This window comes from Seriola dumerili, unplaced genomic scaffold, assembly GCF_002260705.1.
Source record: "Seriola dumerili isolate Sdu_G_001 unplaced genomic scaffold, Sdu_1.0 BDQW01000242.1, whole genome shotgun sequence".
Taxonomy (NCBI): Eukaryota; Metazoa; Chordata; class Actinopteri; order Carangiformes; family Carangidae; genus Seriola; species Seriola dumerili.
The window spans coordinates 7111506-7130593 of record NW_019174497.1 but is presented as its reverse complement, the minus strand read 5'-3'; the positions used below and the strand labels follow the sequence as shown (position 1 = coordinate 7130593).

General features: G+C 42.4%; 1 protein-coding gene across 5 annotated transcripts in view; it reads right to left on the bottom strand.

The window, feature by feature from the left end:
- plekha7 (pleckstrin homology domain containing A7) overlaps positions 1–19088 on the bottom strand; it is a 156605-nt gene that overhangs the window by 101460 nt on the left and 36057 nt on the right. The window contains exon 1 of one of the 5 annotated variants that reach the window (XM_022756032.1): positions 13166–13421. The exons of the other annotated variants lie outside the window; for them this stretch is intronic. Within the exon in view, the coding sequence (XP_022611753.1) occupies positions 13166–13236 (71 nt within the window). The 5' untranslated portion in view covers positions 13237–13421. Of the gene's footprint in view, positions 1–13165; positions 13422–19088 lie in introns of those variants that run through there. 5 annotated transcript variants of the gene reach the window in all.

Genomic DNA, 19088 nt, shown 5'->3' with positions numbered 1-19088 from the left:
CACGCCCACACAAACACCCAGACATTTCCCTCTTGAGGCCAAGCTGACGTGCATGTTATTGATTTAGCTGAGAAATGCTTCTAAATGCCATGGAGCGACACCCTGATCTGACTCTGCAGAACCCTGTGGCATTTTAATATGACTACATCAAACCACTGGCTCCCACATCTCATTCAGGTAATGTAGTGCGCTTAATCTGGGTGGTTAGAAGTCGTAACACCACATCTCAGAGCAGTAACAAAGCAAATATTAATGAAACTCTCTGAGCTTCACCTCAGGCTCTGAACATAACAAGACACTTGAATACAGAGTATACACTTACTAGGTACATTTACAAGGAGCCTAATTTGCAGATTATAATGGGTTTAAAAGCCCAAACAGATTAGAAATGCTCCGTACAAACAGAATAAACAAACCCAAACTGATCAGCCCGTTGAAATTTCAATGAGTGATGACGATAAATCCCAAAACCTTCAAGAGAAATTCAGAATCAGAGCCTGGAGGTGGTTACCTGGGCTGGTTAAATATTATATATGATCAGCAGTGACGACCTGCCCGTCTTTACTCAACCCAGACTCATTACAGAACTGATTTATAGAACTGGGCAGAATTTATTTCTGATCGGTTCGAGGAGGGTCACAAACTCGACATGACTGTCTGAACAATCAAGGCTCAGGCTGTCAGACACTTATGTGGTGTTTCAATTTTGGCCAGCTGTCTTATAAACTGTATTGATCTACCAAATACCAGCCTGATAACAGCACTACCCGCCCGACATGGGGCGTCAGGAACAAGAAAAAGGAGTGTTGGGTATCACAGTTGCTTAAAACCATGATTACATTTTCATCATAGTTTTACGAATGACATCACTTGTTGTCAGTTGGTGGTGTCCCTGGAACCTGAAAGATCACCTATGTACATCATGCAAGTTGTGAAAGACGGAAAGTCATGATTGGTCGGGGTCCCTCATCTAAAATGTCTGTCATGGCACAGAATAATGTTGAACAAATTTCTGACTTATAACAAATATGGTGTAATCTGTCCCAGCGCGACAGAGAGTAGAGGCTGACAATTTTTCAGGATTCCAGCAGGATGGAAGTCAATTTCACTTTTCATCACATGTCAGGAGCGGGCGGGACAGCAATCATAAATAGGTCAATCTTTATAAATAGATGTGCAGTTCTGATATTAATAAATGCCATTTCTTTTATCTTTAACACAATACTAGTCATTCTCTTGTCTTTTTTTTTTTTAAATTCTTTTTTATTCTCTCCTGTCTGCTCTGGTGGCTGGTTGGCTGGAGGCAGCCACCTGACTGGTGCATGACGTGTGGACTGACGACACGTGGTGCAGCCACCGAGAACCGAACAAACAAATCCAACAAATCTGACATCAGAACCTTATTTCACTCTTTTTAAATGAAACATAAGTTTTGGCCACAGCGGTCTGGGTTGCTGGCTGCGCTTCACACGTGGAGACTAGAGGCTTCTCTGAGTGCAGTGCCATGTGACGCGTTTAGGGGACATCTGTAAACTATAGCTACAGAACCTTGGTTACAGTCTCCCCCTGTAAACTGCACGAGTCTCTGCATGCACATCGCTCACACACGGCACCGCCCACCACCATCTGACGGAAAAATGCCACCACCAACAATGGAGTCACAGTCCCCCTAATGGGACAGGATGAGACAGGAGTCATTCTTCCGGGATTGGGCGGGACAGGTTTTTTAATTCTGTCATGGGATTGGGGCAGGACAGGATTATTTTTGTGGGAGTGGGATGGGACAGGAGTGAAAATCCAACCTCTAATAGAGGGTAAAATATATCACTTAAAAGTTTAGCAGCGCAACCGCACTGATCTTCCTTAACACAAACGTACCAGAGCAAATAAGATGTTTACACTTCACACGCTTTTCAGTCCACCTGACGTCTGTCTTAAGGACAAATACGCTGTCTTGTCTGCAGCTGCCTCAGCTCACGCTTCAGCCATGCTTCCATGCGCGATTGCAAACCAAAGCATCTCTTAACACTTTAAATCTATTCCTGTGTATTGGGGTGTGAGCTCTGTCACCACATTTGTGGATGCAGTACTGTGGCCAAACAGATCCAGGACAGACATGGACTCACAGCTGTTGCTGTTGTGCTGCCAACGTGCTTTATCTGCTGTGAAGCCCATGTAGAAAAAAAGATGTAAGATCAGCACTATACTGCAAAATAAGGCTGTGAGTCACAGTGGGAGAAGAGTAAGAAGGAGGAAGCCAGAGAATTAGAAAATAAATCTCATGGAATGGCAGAGTGATTGTTGGTGAGACGGGGCTGTGTGAAATTTTGCAGAAGGTTCTGAGAAAACAGCAGAAATGTTTGTGGGCTGTGTGCATCCTCCATCAGCTACTTGTGTAATCCATGAAAATAACAGTATTCCAGTTTTTTTGTATGTAAATTGATAGTTTGTAGTCAGCTGCACTAATCTGAATGAAACAAGTCCGTTCTACTTACAAGATGAAGTTAAAGACAGCAGCAGGCTACAATCCAAATATGAACCCTCACATTTCTTCAGACAAGAAAGTATAAAATCCAAAATTAACTTTAAGTCATGATTCAAAGTAAAACTAGCAGAAATTACTGCTTTTATCAGTGTTAGATTTGCACTGCTGGCCACTACGGCATCATTCATCACTTCACTGAAACTTGGCTTCAAAAGACGTGAACATTTCCTCCGCCACCAGGGACGCACAGACCTGCAGCAGCATTCATAACCTCGGAAGCAAATGTGCCTTTAAACTGCAGTAAAAAAAAAAAAAGTTTTAGAACGCAGCAGAGAAACTGAGCCACTAAAAATAAATCCATCTCTGAATCATTTGAATCTCAGGTTGCACATGTTCTTTTTTTTAATTTACTGGATACAATGCTCTGAATCTATTTTTAGGAGCAACCGCTGCTGAAATATTAGAAGGTATGGACCTCCGTGGCAAAACGCAGGTATACAATGGCACTTTATGCCTCATTAGGGGGTGGAGAGAGGAATCCGCTCTGCCCACTGACACTAAGGAGAATCTCTCCAGTTCTGGTCCAGCCCACGCTTCCCTCGCCGGGTCCGCTGAGACTGTAGCGAGACAATTGTTTCTTCTTATTTGGAGCTGTCAATGTGGGAAGTGAAAAACATGCAATGGAAATGTGTTTGGGTTTGTCCCATTTGTCCTACTTAACTGTTTTTCTCTGCAGCGGATGTGCCAAACATACTAACATGGGCTTCACGAAAGCACACATAAAAATAGCTGTAATGGTTTTATACGGCATATACACCTGACGGGTGTCCACCAAACTTCAGACATTTAAACATTTAAACACATGTGAAATTCATCTTTAAACCAGATTTCATACATTTTGATATTAACACTGAATCAAATTGCTCTCTAATGTAAAAGAGTCGCTTATGGTTCCAAAAATACTGAACAGAGACTGAACAGGAGTCCTCCGCAGAGCTAAAAGGAAAGGAAACATTGTACTTAATTTTAAAATGAGTCCAAAAGAATGATGATTAATGATGCCGCAGGTCTGATGGATGTGGAAGCAGCCAACTGATGGACAACAAGATAATTGCCAGGTTAACATGAGAGACAGTGAAGTTTTGACTGCCATTATTTTTCACGTTGGACAGAGCCAAATTTGCTGTTGCCCTTTATTTATAGTTTTAATTCTAACTAGACTAAACACATCCACACTCCAGCTTTGTCCTGGAAGTACAGACATGAGAGGAAATGTTGAGGGTAAAGTGAACATTTGTATTTAACAAAAACATGAAGTACTCACTTGAAATCAGGTGCAATGATGGTGTTTATGACTATAAAATATTCATTGGTCAGTACAGTCAGTACAGTCAGTCCTGGTTATGCTGAAGAGTGGACAGCACTGGCAAGTACCAACTCTTGAGCATTTATATAAAGAAATGATGAGTCAACCTGCATTAACGGCAGTTGTGGACTGGGGTTTCACATGTCTGTAAGTATATACTGCAAACAGACAAGGTCATATGAGGTACAGACAGCACGGTCACTTAGTGGACCTCCATTCAAATCTATTACTGAGTCTGTTGAAGGCTACAAAGTCAACATTATACAAAAATCAAAATGGGAACCATATAGTGTGTAACATGTATGTGTGCATGTGTGTGTGTGTGTGTGTGTGTGTGTGTGTGTGTGTGTGTGTGTGTGTGTGTGTGTGTGTTTCTCACAGCCCCGCCTCTCCATGCATGTACAGTTGATTCTTTGATTACACATAAAGCTGTCTCAGATTAGGCAGGGATTAGAGCTGTGCTGCCGACAGGGACTGGGCCAGCTGGGATGTAATGTGAGACCTGAGGGATTGGCGAGCTCAAAGGGTTTCAGAGACACACAGTTAGAGAATGGGGAGCAGGCTGATATCTAAAATCCCACACCTCCAGCTCTGTGATGGAAGCATGGGATGGCTTCTTCTCCAGCCCACATCACTGATAAAACTGCTACTCTGCAGAGAGCGCAGACTCTGTGGACTCCATCTACATTATCAGTGTGTGAACACCAGTCACTCTTTAATAAGATAACTACATCAAAAAAATACAATTTAGTCTAATTTCCCCTGAGACTGTAACCCTTGAGTTACAAAAGAATGAGACAAAACAGAATGAATGTGCATTCACAATCTAAATTACTTTACACAGCACTGCTCTACACACTGACAATGAATGAATTAATGCAGCGATTATGAACACTGGATCTGTACCATTAATGAACTTATCAATAGTTTCAGGAGTCGACCAGATGAGACATTTTACCTTAAAAAAAAGTTGCTCTAAAACTTTCACAAACGTATTTGAGCAAAAAAGCTTTTAAAGAATGAATGAACGTCTCTATTTCATAAGTTACGCGTAGTTACAAGCTCCTGTTATCGACAATGGTCCAACTGAGTTTCACATCATGTGATACAAGGATTTTCAATTTACAAAGAGCACATAAATCAGATGCGAATTCAGAATTTACAAATACCCTGACGGTGAAGCATGGGATCACTCATTCATTCATTCATCATCCATACCACTTATCCTTACAGGGTTGGGATCATTGCATCCCTAATACAAACTGGAGTGAGACTGAAACTGGACTTTTGAAGATGATACCAAAAGCATTTGAGAATTAAGAAAATTGAATTACTAATTAATATATTGGTCAATATCAGTTTTTTAACATGAACACGCATTAGGTTTCCTGGAACTTTGAACCTGAACTTTACTGTCTGAAAACCCGTCAGTGCTTCGCTGGTGGACAAACTGTGTGATGGGGACACTGTTTCTGAATGACCTCACACATGAATATACTGATATTTCTGATAGTGATCAAAATCACAATATGGCAAGTGCAATATCCAAATCACAGGAGCTGCGATTTGTGTGTCACAACAGACCATAAATGAAGCGTTGTGTTGGTACAGAGACGCCCCGGCCTACAAATCACATTCTACAGATGTAAAGGAACAAGCTGCTTTGGTACAAACCCCAACAACAATCACATCATCATCTTTTTTTAATATTTCTTTCAGTAAAAAAGATTTAAAAATGACCATTCCAACAGAAACAATGACTCCTATCGCAATTGTAAGTATCTATTTCTGATATTTCTATTGGCCAACACTAATACCGCCAATAGGCTAATATCAGCTGTTATACAGCATATAACACAAACCCTGCCAACAAGTTCTCAGGTTTCACGTGTAGTCTTCTTCACTGTGGTCCTCACTTTGTTTAAAAATAAACTGTGGCACATCAGTTTACCGTGGTCGCACACAAGCAAGGAGTGTTAACCATGAAAGTTACTAAATCTGAATATGGCGATTATCCATCATCAAAAGTGATGTAATATGAGGCCGTGCTGTGTTTTCTCCTACAAAGGGCTGAGTGGATAAAAGGATTTTTAAAATATAAATATCTGTGTCTCTCATTGAAGATACACTTTCCTCATAGTTTCTCACCATCTATTGTTACTGTTTGCCTTTCATTTAAACACACACCTCTATAATAATAATAGTAATAAAGTTTACTTATACAGCACTTATCACAACCACAGCTAACAAAGTGCTTCACAAGGATAAAACTACAAAACAAGCAACAAACACATGCAGACAAATGAGTGAGAACTGAGGGGATAAGGTGAAGAAAACACGTCTTCAGAAGGAAAACAAGAAAAATAAATATGAGAAATGTAAAAATATGTGAAATATTGAAGAGATTCTTCAAAAGAGAAATGTGTTTTTAGAAGCGATTCAAAAGAAGATAATAATTTGCAATAATGTAATGATGAAAGATAATGAAGGTAAAGAGCCAGCCAAGATTTGCACTGTTGAACGATTACTATACACTGCCTACATGACTCATACACATCTCCACTGACACCAGGAATCCTGATGTGCACCGATATTGCTCTTGACAATTGACTCTGGTTCTCTCCTACCTTCTGAGGCCGAGGCCCAAACAGACGCCCACATTTCCCCAACAAGTACTCAGCATCTCTGCTGCTCTCCAGTTCAGCCAAAATCAACAGATGTGAAGCGTTTGAAGCCAGCAGCCTTGGAGAGGTGCTCCGGCTACCGTCCCTCCATCTGCACGCCACCATTTGACTCTAATGAACCCATATCCTGCAAGATTTTAGGGGCAGTTTTACAGGATGGTAGAGATATCTTCTCATCCTCGCTGTAATTCAAACTGTTCACGTTCACAGCTGTTTTCTACCCTCCGGCCCTGATCCTCTCACTCCTGCCACGGCACACACACTACAGCTGATGAAGCTTTAAAAAAAAAAAAAAAAAAAAAAACTAAAAATCACACACAGATTACACTCGCCACCAGCAGATTTCTGGGCGGGATTTAGCCACCAAACCTTCAGTGAACTCTCCCATGTCCCTGCTATGTAACGGAAACAACTTTGCTTGCTTTTATTTCCTCCCACTTCTCATGAATGCGGCAGGCTGAAACGAGAACAAGTCTAGCATTACAAGAAGGATGACATTTGGGCAGTGTCCCATCTAAGAATGTGAAATGAGCTCGTAGGGTTGAACATCATGCTAATTTACCACCCTGTCCGAGCACAATGTACTGTCTGTAAACTGAGTTAATCTGACTAATGAGCGCAGGGAAATTGCTGACATTAGAAAAAAATGTCAGCCACGTCATTTATGTTTTAATTAGAATTCCGGGTTTACGTTCTTCCCCCCACAGGCGGCTCTGTGGCTCTTCGACCGATGTGAACACTACGCAGTATTTAGGCCCAACAAAAACAATGTTAGACCAACTCCAGAGAAGCAGCTAAATCATCCACATAATGGAACTAATTTAAATCTTCATTGTGCAAATTCACACTCTGATAATACACTGATCAAAATCTTCTGATTCCGTTTAAAATACTTTACACTGCAGGTCACGGTGATATGCAGAGGCGCACCGCCAGGAGAGGCAAACCAGGCAAATGCTTCGGGCTAGAAAAGGGCCCCTGATGGCCCCTCATATTGACACATCTTGCAATGACAACTATCCTCCCATAAAGAAACCCATTAAGTGCACTGCTGTTGCCCCAAAACCCCTGATGATGTGTGCTGTAGCTAGTGTCTACTCATCGCCTGCACAGAAGGCATTCAGGGAACATCTGTAAATTGCAGCATCTGCCAATAGTCTGCATGTGGGGGAGGGCTTTCTTCTATGGGCTTCTTTGCCCGGGGCCCCCCAGAGTCTATGATCACCACTGGTGCTATGGGTGGCATCAATATCAAGTTACTGCTAATATTTTTAATATAAGTTCTTATCAGTAAAACTTAAAAAACCAAACAAACACATATTTTATTTTTATTCAAAATAGCTCAGAATTATTACTGGACAACAATTTTTTTGTAGAATAAGTTGATTAAAGCTACAACTGGTCAGGCATCTTTTCTTTATTGATCAAATATTTGATTCTTTTTTCTTTTCTTTTCTTTTTTTAAATTTTAGATTAATTCAGTCTTTGTGCAAAATTGTGCAAAAAAAGACAAGCAGCAACTTCCAGGGCTGAAAAATGAAGCCAAAAACTGGTGAAGCAGCTCACTCTGAGCTTCACAACAGCTCTTCAGAAACCTATGGGTGAGGTCACTCTTTCCCACAGCCCAAATGAGTCTCACAAACAGTCCAAAACATGTTCAAATTATAATGATACAAAACAAAGAAAAGAGCAAATCCTCACATGTGAGAAGCTGGAAGGGCAAATGTTTGGTACTTTTGTAAGTTTTCGGTCTATCAGGAAGTCTCTCATCACTACAAACGCAACATGAAACCAGTAAATGTCGAACAATAATGAATTGTTACCTCTTGATACATCACCTCTCTGTCTGTCTTGTCTTTACAACGTATAAGGTCTTATATTTTCCTTCTGCAGCGGCTTTTGTCGCTTTCATCTTCCTGTTCAATGAGAAACCAGGAGTGCTGCGTTCCTGTGGTTTCAGACTTTGTTTCGAACACTGCCAGTTAACTCGCGCATCTTCGTGCCAAATCACCGCTGCCAGAGACAAACCGCAGTGTCAAAGAAACCACAGCCATGACAGCTGTCTCTCTTCGGTGCAGCTCCATCCGAGCGTGCTGCTGTGACAGCCGGACACTTTGTGACATAAGGGCGCCAACCCTCAGAGTGACTTGTGGGGAATTCATTTTGTCTAAGTGTCAGTCGCATCCACCCTTCAGTGCCAACGCTCCGGAGGAGGAGAGGACAGCTAGAGACCGAATGACAGGTTCTCCTGGAGGCTCCAGAGATAAGATGCTTGGTCAGATGTTTTTACTGTGCCCTTTTCTTTGCATATTTCCTGTGCTATTCCAAAACAGAAAATACAAGAGGCATTCAAGTGTGAGTGTGTATCAGGTTGGTAAATCAACTTTTGGTCACACACATAATCAGATTTTTGGTTGATTTAAGCATCTAAGTTTGTTTTCTCAATTTCTTTGTCCAAAAATAATCTTTGCTCTCAATCGTCTTATCGACAGTTTATGCAGGTTGGTAATGTGAGGTCGGCACATTATCTAATTCCTGGCTGCACTGTGCCAACATTTACACTGCTGCAGGCCAAGTATTCAGCTGTTTCCTTATTACAAACGCCGCCATTTTTCTTGCCCTGAACACACTGGGCAAGAATATCTCAATCAATGCTCATTTGAACCACCTACTGCGGAGCACTGTGGCTTGTGATAAAGAGCAAATATGGTAATATTTGATAGTTCACAGAGGAAAAATGTGAAAAAGAGTCATCTGAATCATCAGGAGCATCCATTTTCATTCTTTCCCCCCCCCCACTCATTCACCTTACAACCTCTCGTATCATTAGACTGTCTCTCTCTTTATTACCTGTCACACTCTCCTCTCTGCTCTGCCTTCACATGAAGTTAAACACTCAAAGCTTCATCTTCATTCCTTCACAGGCAAGGAGTCCTTTTACGCAAATTTATTTCATGACCTAAACTAAAGCTGACAGGGATGGCACCACTGTAATAGATTTTCTTCTTGCTGAGTTTCATTTGTCACACACATTATTCCGTCCACGTTTAGAGATTAGCAGGCGATCACAGACACACACACACACACATACACACTTTTAAAGATTTGAGAGAGGTTAAGAGCGGCTTTTAAGTTAAACCAGTCGTTTATGAGTTGTTGAAAGTTGCATTATGAAATGATTGTGTGTGTGTGCGTGTATATGTAAAGGTGTAGGAACAAGCATAGCAGTGTACTGTATGCATGTGCATGTCTGCGTGTGTGTGTGTGTGTGTGTGTGTGTGTGTAGGAATGAGGCAAAGGCTTTCAGACAATCTGCTCTGTTCACCCCCTGCTGTGCCACCAGCCCAAATCCATTTACATCCCTGAGCCGTCGTGAGGCTGAGAGCCCTGCGCACACACGCGTGCGCACACACACACACACACACACACACACACACACACACACAGAACAGTATATACAGAGTGAAATCCTCTCATGAAGCTTGAAAGCACACACCTCTGGGGTATCTGGGTAACTCTGCACACGCAGTGTTGCGAGTTTGAATCTGTGCCATGACCTTTGAGACGTCACTCCCCGTCATTGTTGTGTATTTTCTCTGGTTCTACCCACTGAATACTCTCTGTAAGCACTGCAACATACAGTATGGAAATACTAATAACTCATTCATCTGTGAAATCATATCACAGTAGAATTTCTGACACTTGACACATATTTCCACCATATTGACACCTTTGATCAATAGGTCAAACACAGCAGACACACCCAATCAGCAAGCACGACACTCAATTACCAGCCCGCCACGCTATGACCACACACACACACACACACACACACACACACAAATACAATCTATACTCTGAGGCAAACACACGCAGGGCCTCATTAAGCTTTCACGCTCACCTCAAGCCTCCATGGTTGACTGACGCTGCTGGCTTATGCTGGATTTGCAGAACCAAACAACGGAGTCCGGCTAAGGACTTCCTCAAACAGCGAATGAACGACCTGTCACCTGAATGTAAACACTGTGGATTAAGCAGAAGAATGGAGGTGGAGTCCAGCAGGCGGTGTCAATGGCGCGCCTGTTGACAGGTGAGGGAATCATTAACTAGAGCGGCATGAGCGAGGGATTGCTGAACTTTTACTGAGTTCACAGAGCGAGCTTCATTATCCTGCCAGTGCTTCTATCTCTCTCGTGCAATGTGTTATTTTCATTTTTAACATTAATTATTTACAAAAAACGCATTTTGAATTGACATGAGCGGCGGTTTGACAGTTAAGAGAGGTGCTCATAAATAAAACTTTATCATTTTATTGGAGTGGCAAATGCAATATTGAAGCCTTATCACTTCTTTCCCCAAGATAAACAAGGACCTATTTAGGTGGAGTTCTCTTCCTCATGTCCTAAAAAAACTTCCCTTAAAAGCTCCATATTTTACACTTCTCCTGTGTTTTACTTGAAGTGTTGATCCATAAGAAGATATATTTGTGGCTTTAAGAACCAAAAACCATCTCAGTGTAGTTTTACATCTCCTCTCTCAGGCTTCTCTCTGGAGCTCTAGTGACAACAGGTCTGTGAGCCAATCAGAAGAGAGGAGGCTCTCTTTTGATTGGCTCACTCCGAATGATCCAATAAAAATATGTCAGATTTTAGGTAAATACTCAGAGAAACCAAATCCTGTGCATTTCTCTGTGGACTGAGGCTTTGATACTTTCACAGTATTAATATAGAACCTAGACCTGATCTATAATCAAACAACACATGGACATCTACCTTTAGACTATAAAGGACCTTTAACCCTAACTGAAAACTAAGAAGATTTTTTTCCTGAGAGGTGGGTGGGAAGGACATATACAGTAGCTATCACAAAGTGGTTACCTCCTTTTGTTCATTTCTGTGAAATAACTACTGTAAGGGAGTGCTACTTAAGAAATAAAATAAAGAGTATATATAAAAAAAAAGATTTTTCCTCTTTTCTTTCCTCGCTGTTAACCTTAATATTTTACACAGCAGTCAGTTTTCCAATATGGAAGCATGTGCAGGTGAACAGAAAATCCCCTCAAAGGACAGTAAATCCAAAAAGAGGATTAAAAATCAAGATGAGACGATGGGAAACACACAACAAATGACAATGAAGCAACGAGGAGGACACTCGTTTGTTTACAAGAATAAGCAGTGAAAGAAGAAGAGAATCCCCTGCAGCCATCCAGTTTATCTCTACTGCATCTTAAGCACGTCAGATGTCGCATTTATGCAGCAAAATGTAAAAAAAATGACTTGAATCCAGGAGGTGATTAGGCTACAGGTGGAACATTCATAGTGTGAGTCAGAGTGCTTCACCATAAGAGACTGGAGTGGGAGTGGAATAGCGATGGTTAGTTTGTTTTGGAGCTCAGGGCTCTTTCCTGGATTCCTGTGTACTCTCTACCTCTCTCTCTCTCTCTCTCTCTCTCTCTCTCTCTCTCTCTCTCTCTCTCTCTCTCTCTCTCTCTCTGCCGTGAGCTGGCTGATCTGACAGGTCATTGACCTGCCCAGTGGTCTGAAGTGTGACTCACTCATCAGCTAAATCCCTATGCCCCCCCTGGTGCAGACCACCCCTACTGCTCCTGTGGCTGACTAGCAAATTCACATGAACTATATGCACAACATGGAAAGACAAAAATATACAAGTACCAAGTTTTTATAATGCACGTGAACTCACATACACAATAGCACAAAAGCAGCTATCATGTTACATGTTTGTCATTTATCATGTTATTCATGTTTAAAATATCTCCTCATTATACTGAAACACACAGGGGTTTTATAAATAACTAACAATGGTGAATCAGTATTCTGGTGGTTGAGCTCCAGCAGCCTTTAGAGGTTGGAGACTATTACAGTATCCGACAGAAAAAGAGGCGTAGGCAGGGGTCTGCTCTCCCCCCAGGGAATGAGGATTGATGGTGTTCATTTGAGAGTGGGTCACATCTGAAACCGTGTGATAAATGTAATGATGTCATTACTGCTGCAAGGGGGTGGGGGTGGGGTGGGGGGTGGGGGGGTGGACATAATGGAAGAGGTCCAGTAAAATCTTATGTAATCTCTGTTGGAATCTAGTGTTTTTAAGACAAGACAAAAACAGGTTATAGTCATTTGTTCATTTGACACTTTTCCTGTGGGAGTGTTTTTAGGTTAACATCAGATCAGTGTTGCACCACTGTCTTCCTCTTTTGTCACATTGACCAACAAACCTGCCTATTCACCGACTATTATTCTGCACAGGTAAAACCAGTTTCCTGGTTCTGTTAAAAACAATATTCCAGACAAACCAGTTTGGTCCCAACCTCAGCTTTGGAAAATACTAAAACTTCCTGCCTTGATCTACAACAAACCAGACTCACTGGATCAACAGCTGTCCCTAATGGCAATAACAATTTTCCAAAATGCAAAAAAAATTAAAAAAAATAGCAGTCCACGTGTGGATCCTTGATGGACACCAAAGATTAAAGTGATCAGAATCAATTTAATCACCATATAATGCAAAAATAATGAAAACTTGAGCAAACTGCCTTCAAAACAAGAGGTAAGCGACTTTAACAAGTTGCAGCAAAGTAGAGGCAGAGTTTGGGTACGCGTATTGATAGATTACCTGCAGGGTGCATGGTAGAAGGGATATCCGGCGTGAGGTATGTGATTGCAGTATCCGGACTGATTCCACATGGTGCTTCTCTTGTTTCACGTGATGACAGTTCACAAGTGTTCACAGGCTGTTTCTTCTCTGCTTTCTATTTCTAGTGCCGTGGAATCAGACTCAGGCTGCTGGGAGTAACATTAATCAGCGTCTCCTCTCTCCAGCGGCTCCATGGCGAGAAAACGAGAGGCGGCGGTGGGTTTGAGAGCAGGGATTACTGAAAGAATGAGACGAGGGGGGCTGAGCCCAAACAAGAGAGAGGAGATGATGTCAGGTGAGTCAAGTCTGATGTGGTTTACACACCTGGAAAATGAAGCCTGCTCCCGCTGCCTCCCCCACCTCCCTCCCTCCCTCCCTCCCTCCCCCTCAACACCACCACAGCTATTCAGCAGAGTCTCAGACAACTGCCCCAGGTGAAGTCTGACATCACAGGTTGCTCCTTTAATCCCGCCTCGAGCCAGTCATTTCCCCCTCACGTCTCAGGTGTGATCAGGTAGAACAGATGTCTTTGAGGTTAACCTTGCTGAGCTCTATCTTTTGCCTGTTAAATCACGCGTATCTCCACCTTACATCTCAGTGATGTCACTCACACTTCCAGGGGTTGTTCCGACCTCTCGGGCGCAGATCTACATCAGACCGTGTTCAGGATAAGCAGCAGATTTCAGAGACTTCCTCTCCTCCAGCAACCCCTGCTGCCAAATAGGAGCTGTTTATGTCTATTACACGTGCAGTATATTCTCTCCAAAGTTCACAGGCACCCCAAATCCATCTCTTCTTGACACAAGCAGGTGAAAATCCACAGTCCCGGCGTCCCTCCTCTGTGTCTAGTTTGTCTCTGAGGTAGCCAGTGCCGGCACAAGCGCTTATTTCCCCAACCACAGGCTCCCCACCGGCTCTCCAGCCTCACGAAACAACAGCGGTGCACGGAGCTGAATGACTGAGCATACTCACAGAGAGAGAGAGAGAGAGAGAGAGAGAGAGAGTGGGAGAGAGAGAGAGACGCGGGAGGTGGCAGTGAGAGAGTGAGAGTATCAGAGGAAAGAGTGAGAGAGAACGAGGGAGAGGTAAACAGAGCGGAGCTGCATTCCTTTTCCCGCCTCATGCTAATCTGGCAGGATACACACCGCTGAGAGGAGGAAGGGAGACAGAGACAATGCTGTCCTCTCTTCTGTACGCACGACATCTACCGCATGTCTGTGCGTCCACGAGGAGGATCTCTCCTCAGTTGCTCTTCCTCCACCCGTTAAAGGGTTTTTTGGGGAGTTTTTCCTGGTCCGATTCCAGGGGTCGAAGGACAGAGGGTGTCGTATGCTGTACAGATTGTTGAGCCCCTTGAGGCAATTTTGTGATTTTGGGCTGTGTAGAGTAAATAAAAGTTGACTTGAGAGAGAGAGAGAGAGAGAGAGAGAGAGAGAGAGAGAAGGGGGGGGGGGGGGGGGGCACAGTGATCGAGAGTGAAGTAATTACACTGTAACCACAAACAATGCGATTACAGTAGAGTTTAAGAGCTGAATGTTAACACCTTACATGCTCTTACCTTTGCCAGGGCAATTATGACTGCAGTCAGGTGTGGTTACATAATCACAGTAAAATATGTTGAGTACTCTGGTTTTGCAAACTGAGGCCAGAATCAACATTTAAACCTGCACCTGTTTAATTGCATTTAACAGTCGCTGTCACACAGACTCGTTCAATCAGGAAGATGCAGATCAGATGATAAAACTTAATAACCCCAGGCGCTAAGGTTGGGGCTCATCATGTGAAACTTTCTGTCCCAATAACAGAACCATACTGTTTTCACAATCTTACATTGAGTACAAGTATAAACTAATAAACTAATAAGCAGGGCTGAGCGATGTGCAAAAAAAGATCATATTGCAATTATTTTGGCAGTTATTCGCGATTGGGATATAAGTGACGATTTTAGTGACATTGGTCATTTTTTCACTTTCACTAAAAAAAATATGAAAATGATGATGCGATTTTTGTCGGGGTCTGTAACAACCAAGCATGTTTTGTTTTGTATTGGTCAAGAGTTTCATCTGATATCTTCATAACTAAAGCTGCAACAACTGCAACGACTACTTCCATGTGATTCATCTGAAATTATTTTCCCAATTAATAAATCTAACGTTTTGTGTATAAAATGTAGGAAACTGGTGAAAAATGGCCGCCAGAATTTCTCAAAGCCTAATGTCTTCAGTTTGCTTGTTTCCTCCACCCAACATATATTTCTCTCACTAACGCAAAGAAAAATGGCAAACTGAGAAACGGACTGTCATCTCAGTTTAATTTATATATCATGTATTTTATGTTATAATCATTAACCAGGCATTGCCAAATTAAATTTTGGCCTTTTTTGCGCTTGCAGAAAATCACCATTATAAGTGATTTTGCAAACCTTTGCCATGTCCTGACATACACTGATACCACAGAGATACTATCTTGCTACTGATAATATCATGATATTGACACTGTTCAGGCCTAAAAGTTGCACAGAATATTTAATAAGTCACATTATCGATTGCATGTAAACGCAGTCCATCTGGAAAAAGCTAAAAAAAAAACAAATTAAAGAGACAGAGAAGGTGCAGTACAGGAAGCTCTGATGGGAAGAGAAGCCAGACAGATAAACAGAAACGCGAGCTGAAAGCAGACACAGTCGGTCTGTTTTCATCCACAGCAGGTTATTCACAGCCTGACTTAAACCTCCCAATCAGCACATGAGGCCTGCAGGTGAGAGGTCACCTCTGTGCAGCTAAACAGAGCTGTGCTGTCTCCCCGGAGAGCTGGACTACTCCAGTGCCCTACTAAGCAAAGCACCGCCGTGACCCTGTTGCAAGGACGACTCTGCCGCATCTGGGGAACGGAGAGTGACACGGCCGCGGTGCTGGCAAAATGACAGCTTCACTCAGAGCAGGTCAAAGTCCAGACATGTAATCTGATATAAAAAGAGGGCTCGCACAGGAATGCAGTGGTTTGAAAAGCTAAAACCATGTAGCCACTGGATTAGTTTCCCAACCCTGATAATTTGATGATAAAAGTTGTTAATTAGCGCAGAAGCGTGACAGGAAGTCTTCCCAGATAATAAGTGGAAAAGTGAATGTTTACCGGTTGAGCTTTTCCCTTTGGAGCATGTCTACTCACTCATGTAGGAGATCTTACACCCTGCGTTGACACTCTTACTATCATCTTGCATCACTGTCCCGTGTGAAGTGAGAATCACTCAGCCTAATGAGAGCAGGGGCTCATTTCACAAGCCTCTGGCAGTCACATCTGCAAGAGACTGTTTCCAATCAGCTGTGGAAAAAAACACCAACACAGCATGGGAAAGTTTGGTCATGGCATTCGTCACCTGCCAGACAACCTTTAGTCATTATCAAAAAGCATCATGAAGCTTTCATAAGTGTCCAGCTCAGGCAGAATTCAACTCATTTTATCCAATAAAAACACACTGATGGAGCAGATCTTCCCTCAAGATATTTCACAGAGAGTCCAACAGAAGTAACAGTAACAATCATACCAATCGATTTCTCAATATGGCGAGCAAGGAACACAAAAAGTCACGTACAGTGGCTTCCAACATGGAGGCCACGAGGTGATCAACGGGAACAAAAGTTTTTCTGACTTTTCTTTGACCTTAGCGTATCTGTGAGCAGTTTTTTCTCTTTGGCTTCTGAAAACTATTCACATGTAACAATCTAAAGGTCACTCATTGATGGAACTATTCATGGCTTATTGACGTATGGGTGATAGAGGGGAGTCGCAAGGACACATCGCTTCAATAGCAGAAAAGATTATCAGGAACTATTTTGATCATGGATATTTTCAAAAGTAAAACTGACAAACAGTTGCTTTTGTCATGAACAAAACAAAGAAAAAAGCAGCTTAAGAGTGTCATCTTATCACCATTAAAGGTCCCATGTTGTATAAAGGTAGATGTCCATGTGTTGTTTGATTATAAAGCAGGTCTAGGTTCTATATATACAGTCAAAGTATCAAAGCCTCAGTCCACAGAGAAATGCACACAGCCTGTATTCAGAAACTGAGCCTTAAAACCAGCCGTCAGGACTTCTGGAACTTTGTTATGTCACAACAAAGCAGTCACCACTCTCAGCCATAACCAAAGCCCCGCCCACCTGGACCCACCATCCAACCTTGCAGGATTTGGTTTCTCTGAGTGTTTACCTGAAATCTGCTATATTTTTATTTGATCACTCAGAAAACAGTCAGCCAATCAGAAGAGAAGCTCAGAGCCTCCTCTCTTCTGATTGGCTCTCCGGCCTGTTGTTACTAGAGCTCCAGAGAGAATCCCGAGAGAGGAGATGTGAAACTACTTTGAGATGTTTTTTGTTTTTTAAAACCAAAACATATATCTTCTTATGGATCAACACTTCAAATAAAACACAGGACAAGTTTAAAATATGGAGCTTTCATCAATTAATCAAGAAAATAAAAAGCAGATTCATTGGTAATGAAAATAATTGTGGGTTACTGCCGAAATAGTTTTTTTTAGAAAGATGAATCAGTTCTCTGGTAGCTGGTTTTCTTCATATTATAGTTATGCACATTTAATTTTGAATCAAAGGTCTCCAGATGTTTTGGTTAGTGCCATTAGTAGAAGTATTAACAGGGTTAAACTGGTAACTGCTCTACATCTGACACAGTTTGCCAGATACTGTGTGGGAGGAGTCGAACATCCATGCCTGCTGACCTCTGACATCATACAGACTTGAATTTATGAGCATCGCCTGAAGGGACATCATCATCATCATCATCATCATCATCATCTGAGGTGTAATTCATACCCCTTTGCTGTGGTGAGAACACAAAAAGAGAAAAACAGGTAGGAAAAAAAAGAGGAAGGTGGCTGAGAAGCAAAAGCAAGGAGAGGGGAGGGGAGGGGAGAGGAGGGGAGGGGAGGGCAGGGGAGGGATGAAAAGAAGGTAGAGAGGAGAGGAGGGGGTGTTGGGCCTGCCCGTCTCCCGCTGTTTGTTTTTGTTGTGAAATTTAATTCCAGCACAATCTAATCAGGGTTAGGAAACACAGGGGACCCTGCTACCTTCCCTGTCTCCACCCTCCTCTGTCTCTGCCTTTGCTCTCCCTGTCTGAAGAGGCAGGTGGACTGACTCCACCTGCTCGCCAATCCACCCATGCACAAACAATCTTCTGCACGGCCTCACTATTAATGTACACTTTCATCCATCCACACACATGCAAAGAGATGACAGATAAATGCACAAGGACACACAAACACATACATGCACATGCGTCACACACATTCAGCAGATGTCGTCTTGCAGACAGTTGACAGCGGTATTGAATCATTATGTCAGTGGGTGAGATGGCAGGAGTGTGATTGGGCCTGTGGTTCAGCTTATCACGCTTTTACAGCCTAAACCCCTCCATCGCCACTCACCTTTAAAATGCACACACGCACACACACACACACACACACACACACACACACACACACCTCCTTATGTCCACTGTCAAGGTCACATCTGGGCCTTTACTTCTGAAAAAAATACTTAAAAAAAAAAAAAAAGAAGAAGACTCCCCTGCACTCTTTCCTTCTCTCCATCTCTCTCTGAGGGCAAACTACTGCCCACCAGCACAAACATAACAGACCTAATTGTTGATCAATACCATTGATTTAGTGATAACTTGAGATTTCTGGCTTTAAAATCTGACTCTGCAGCCCAGTCTCTGTTTTTGGCAGTAAAAGCTTCCAGGACCTGACATCATTTATTTGCCTGTCTCTCCCTCAGAAATCACAAAAAAACTGTAAAATATTTCAAACACAAAACTCTAGTGAGCACATCATCCATTAAGACATGGACTCAGTAAACCCCTCCTATACCTATCACCCCCCCTCACC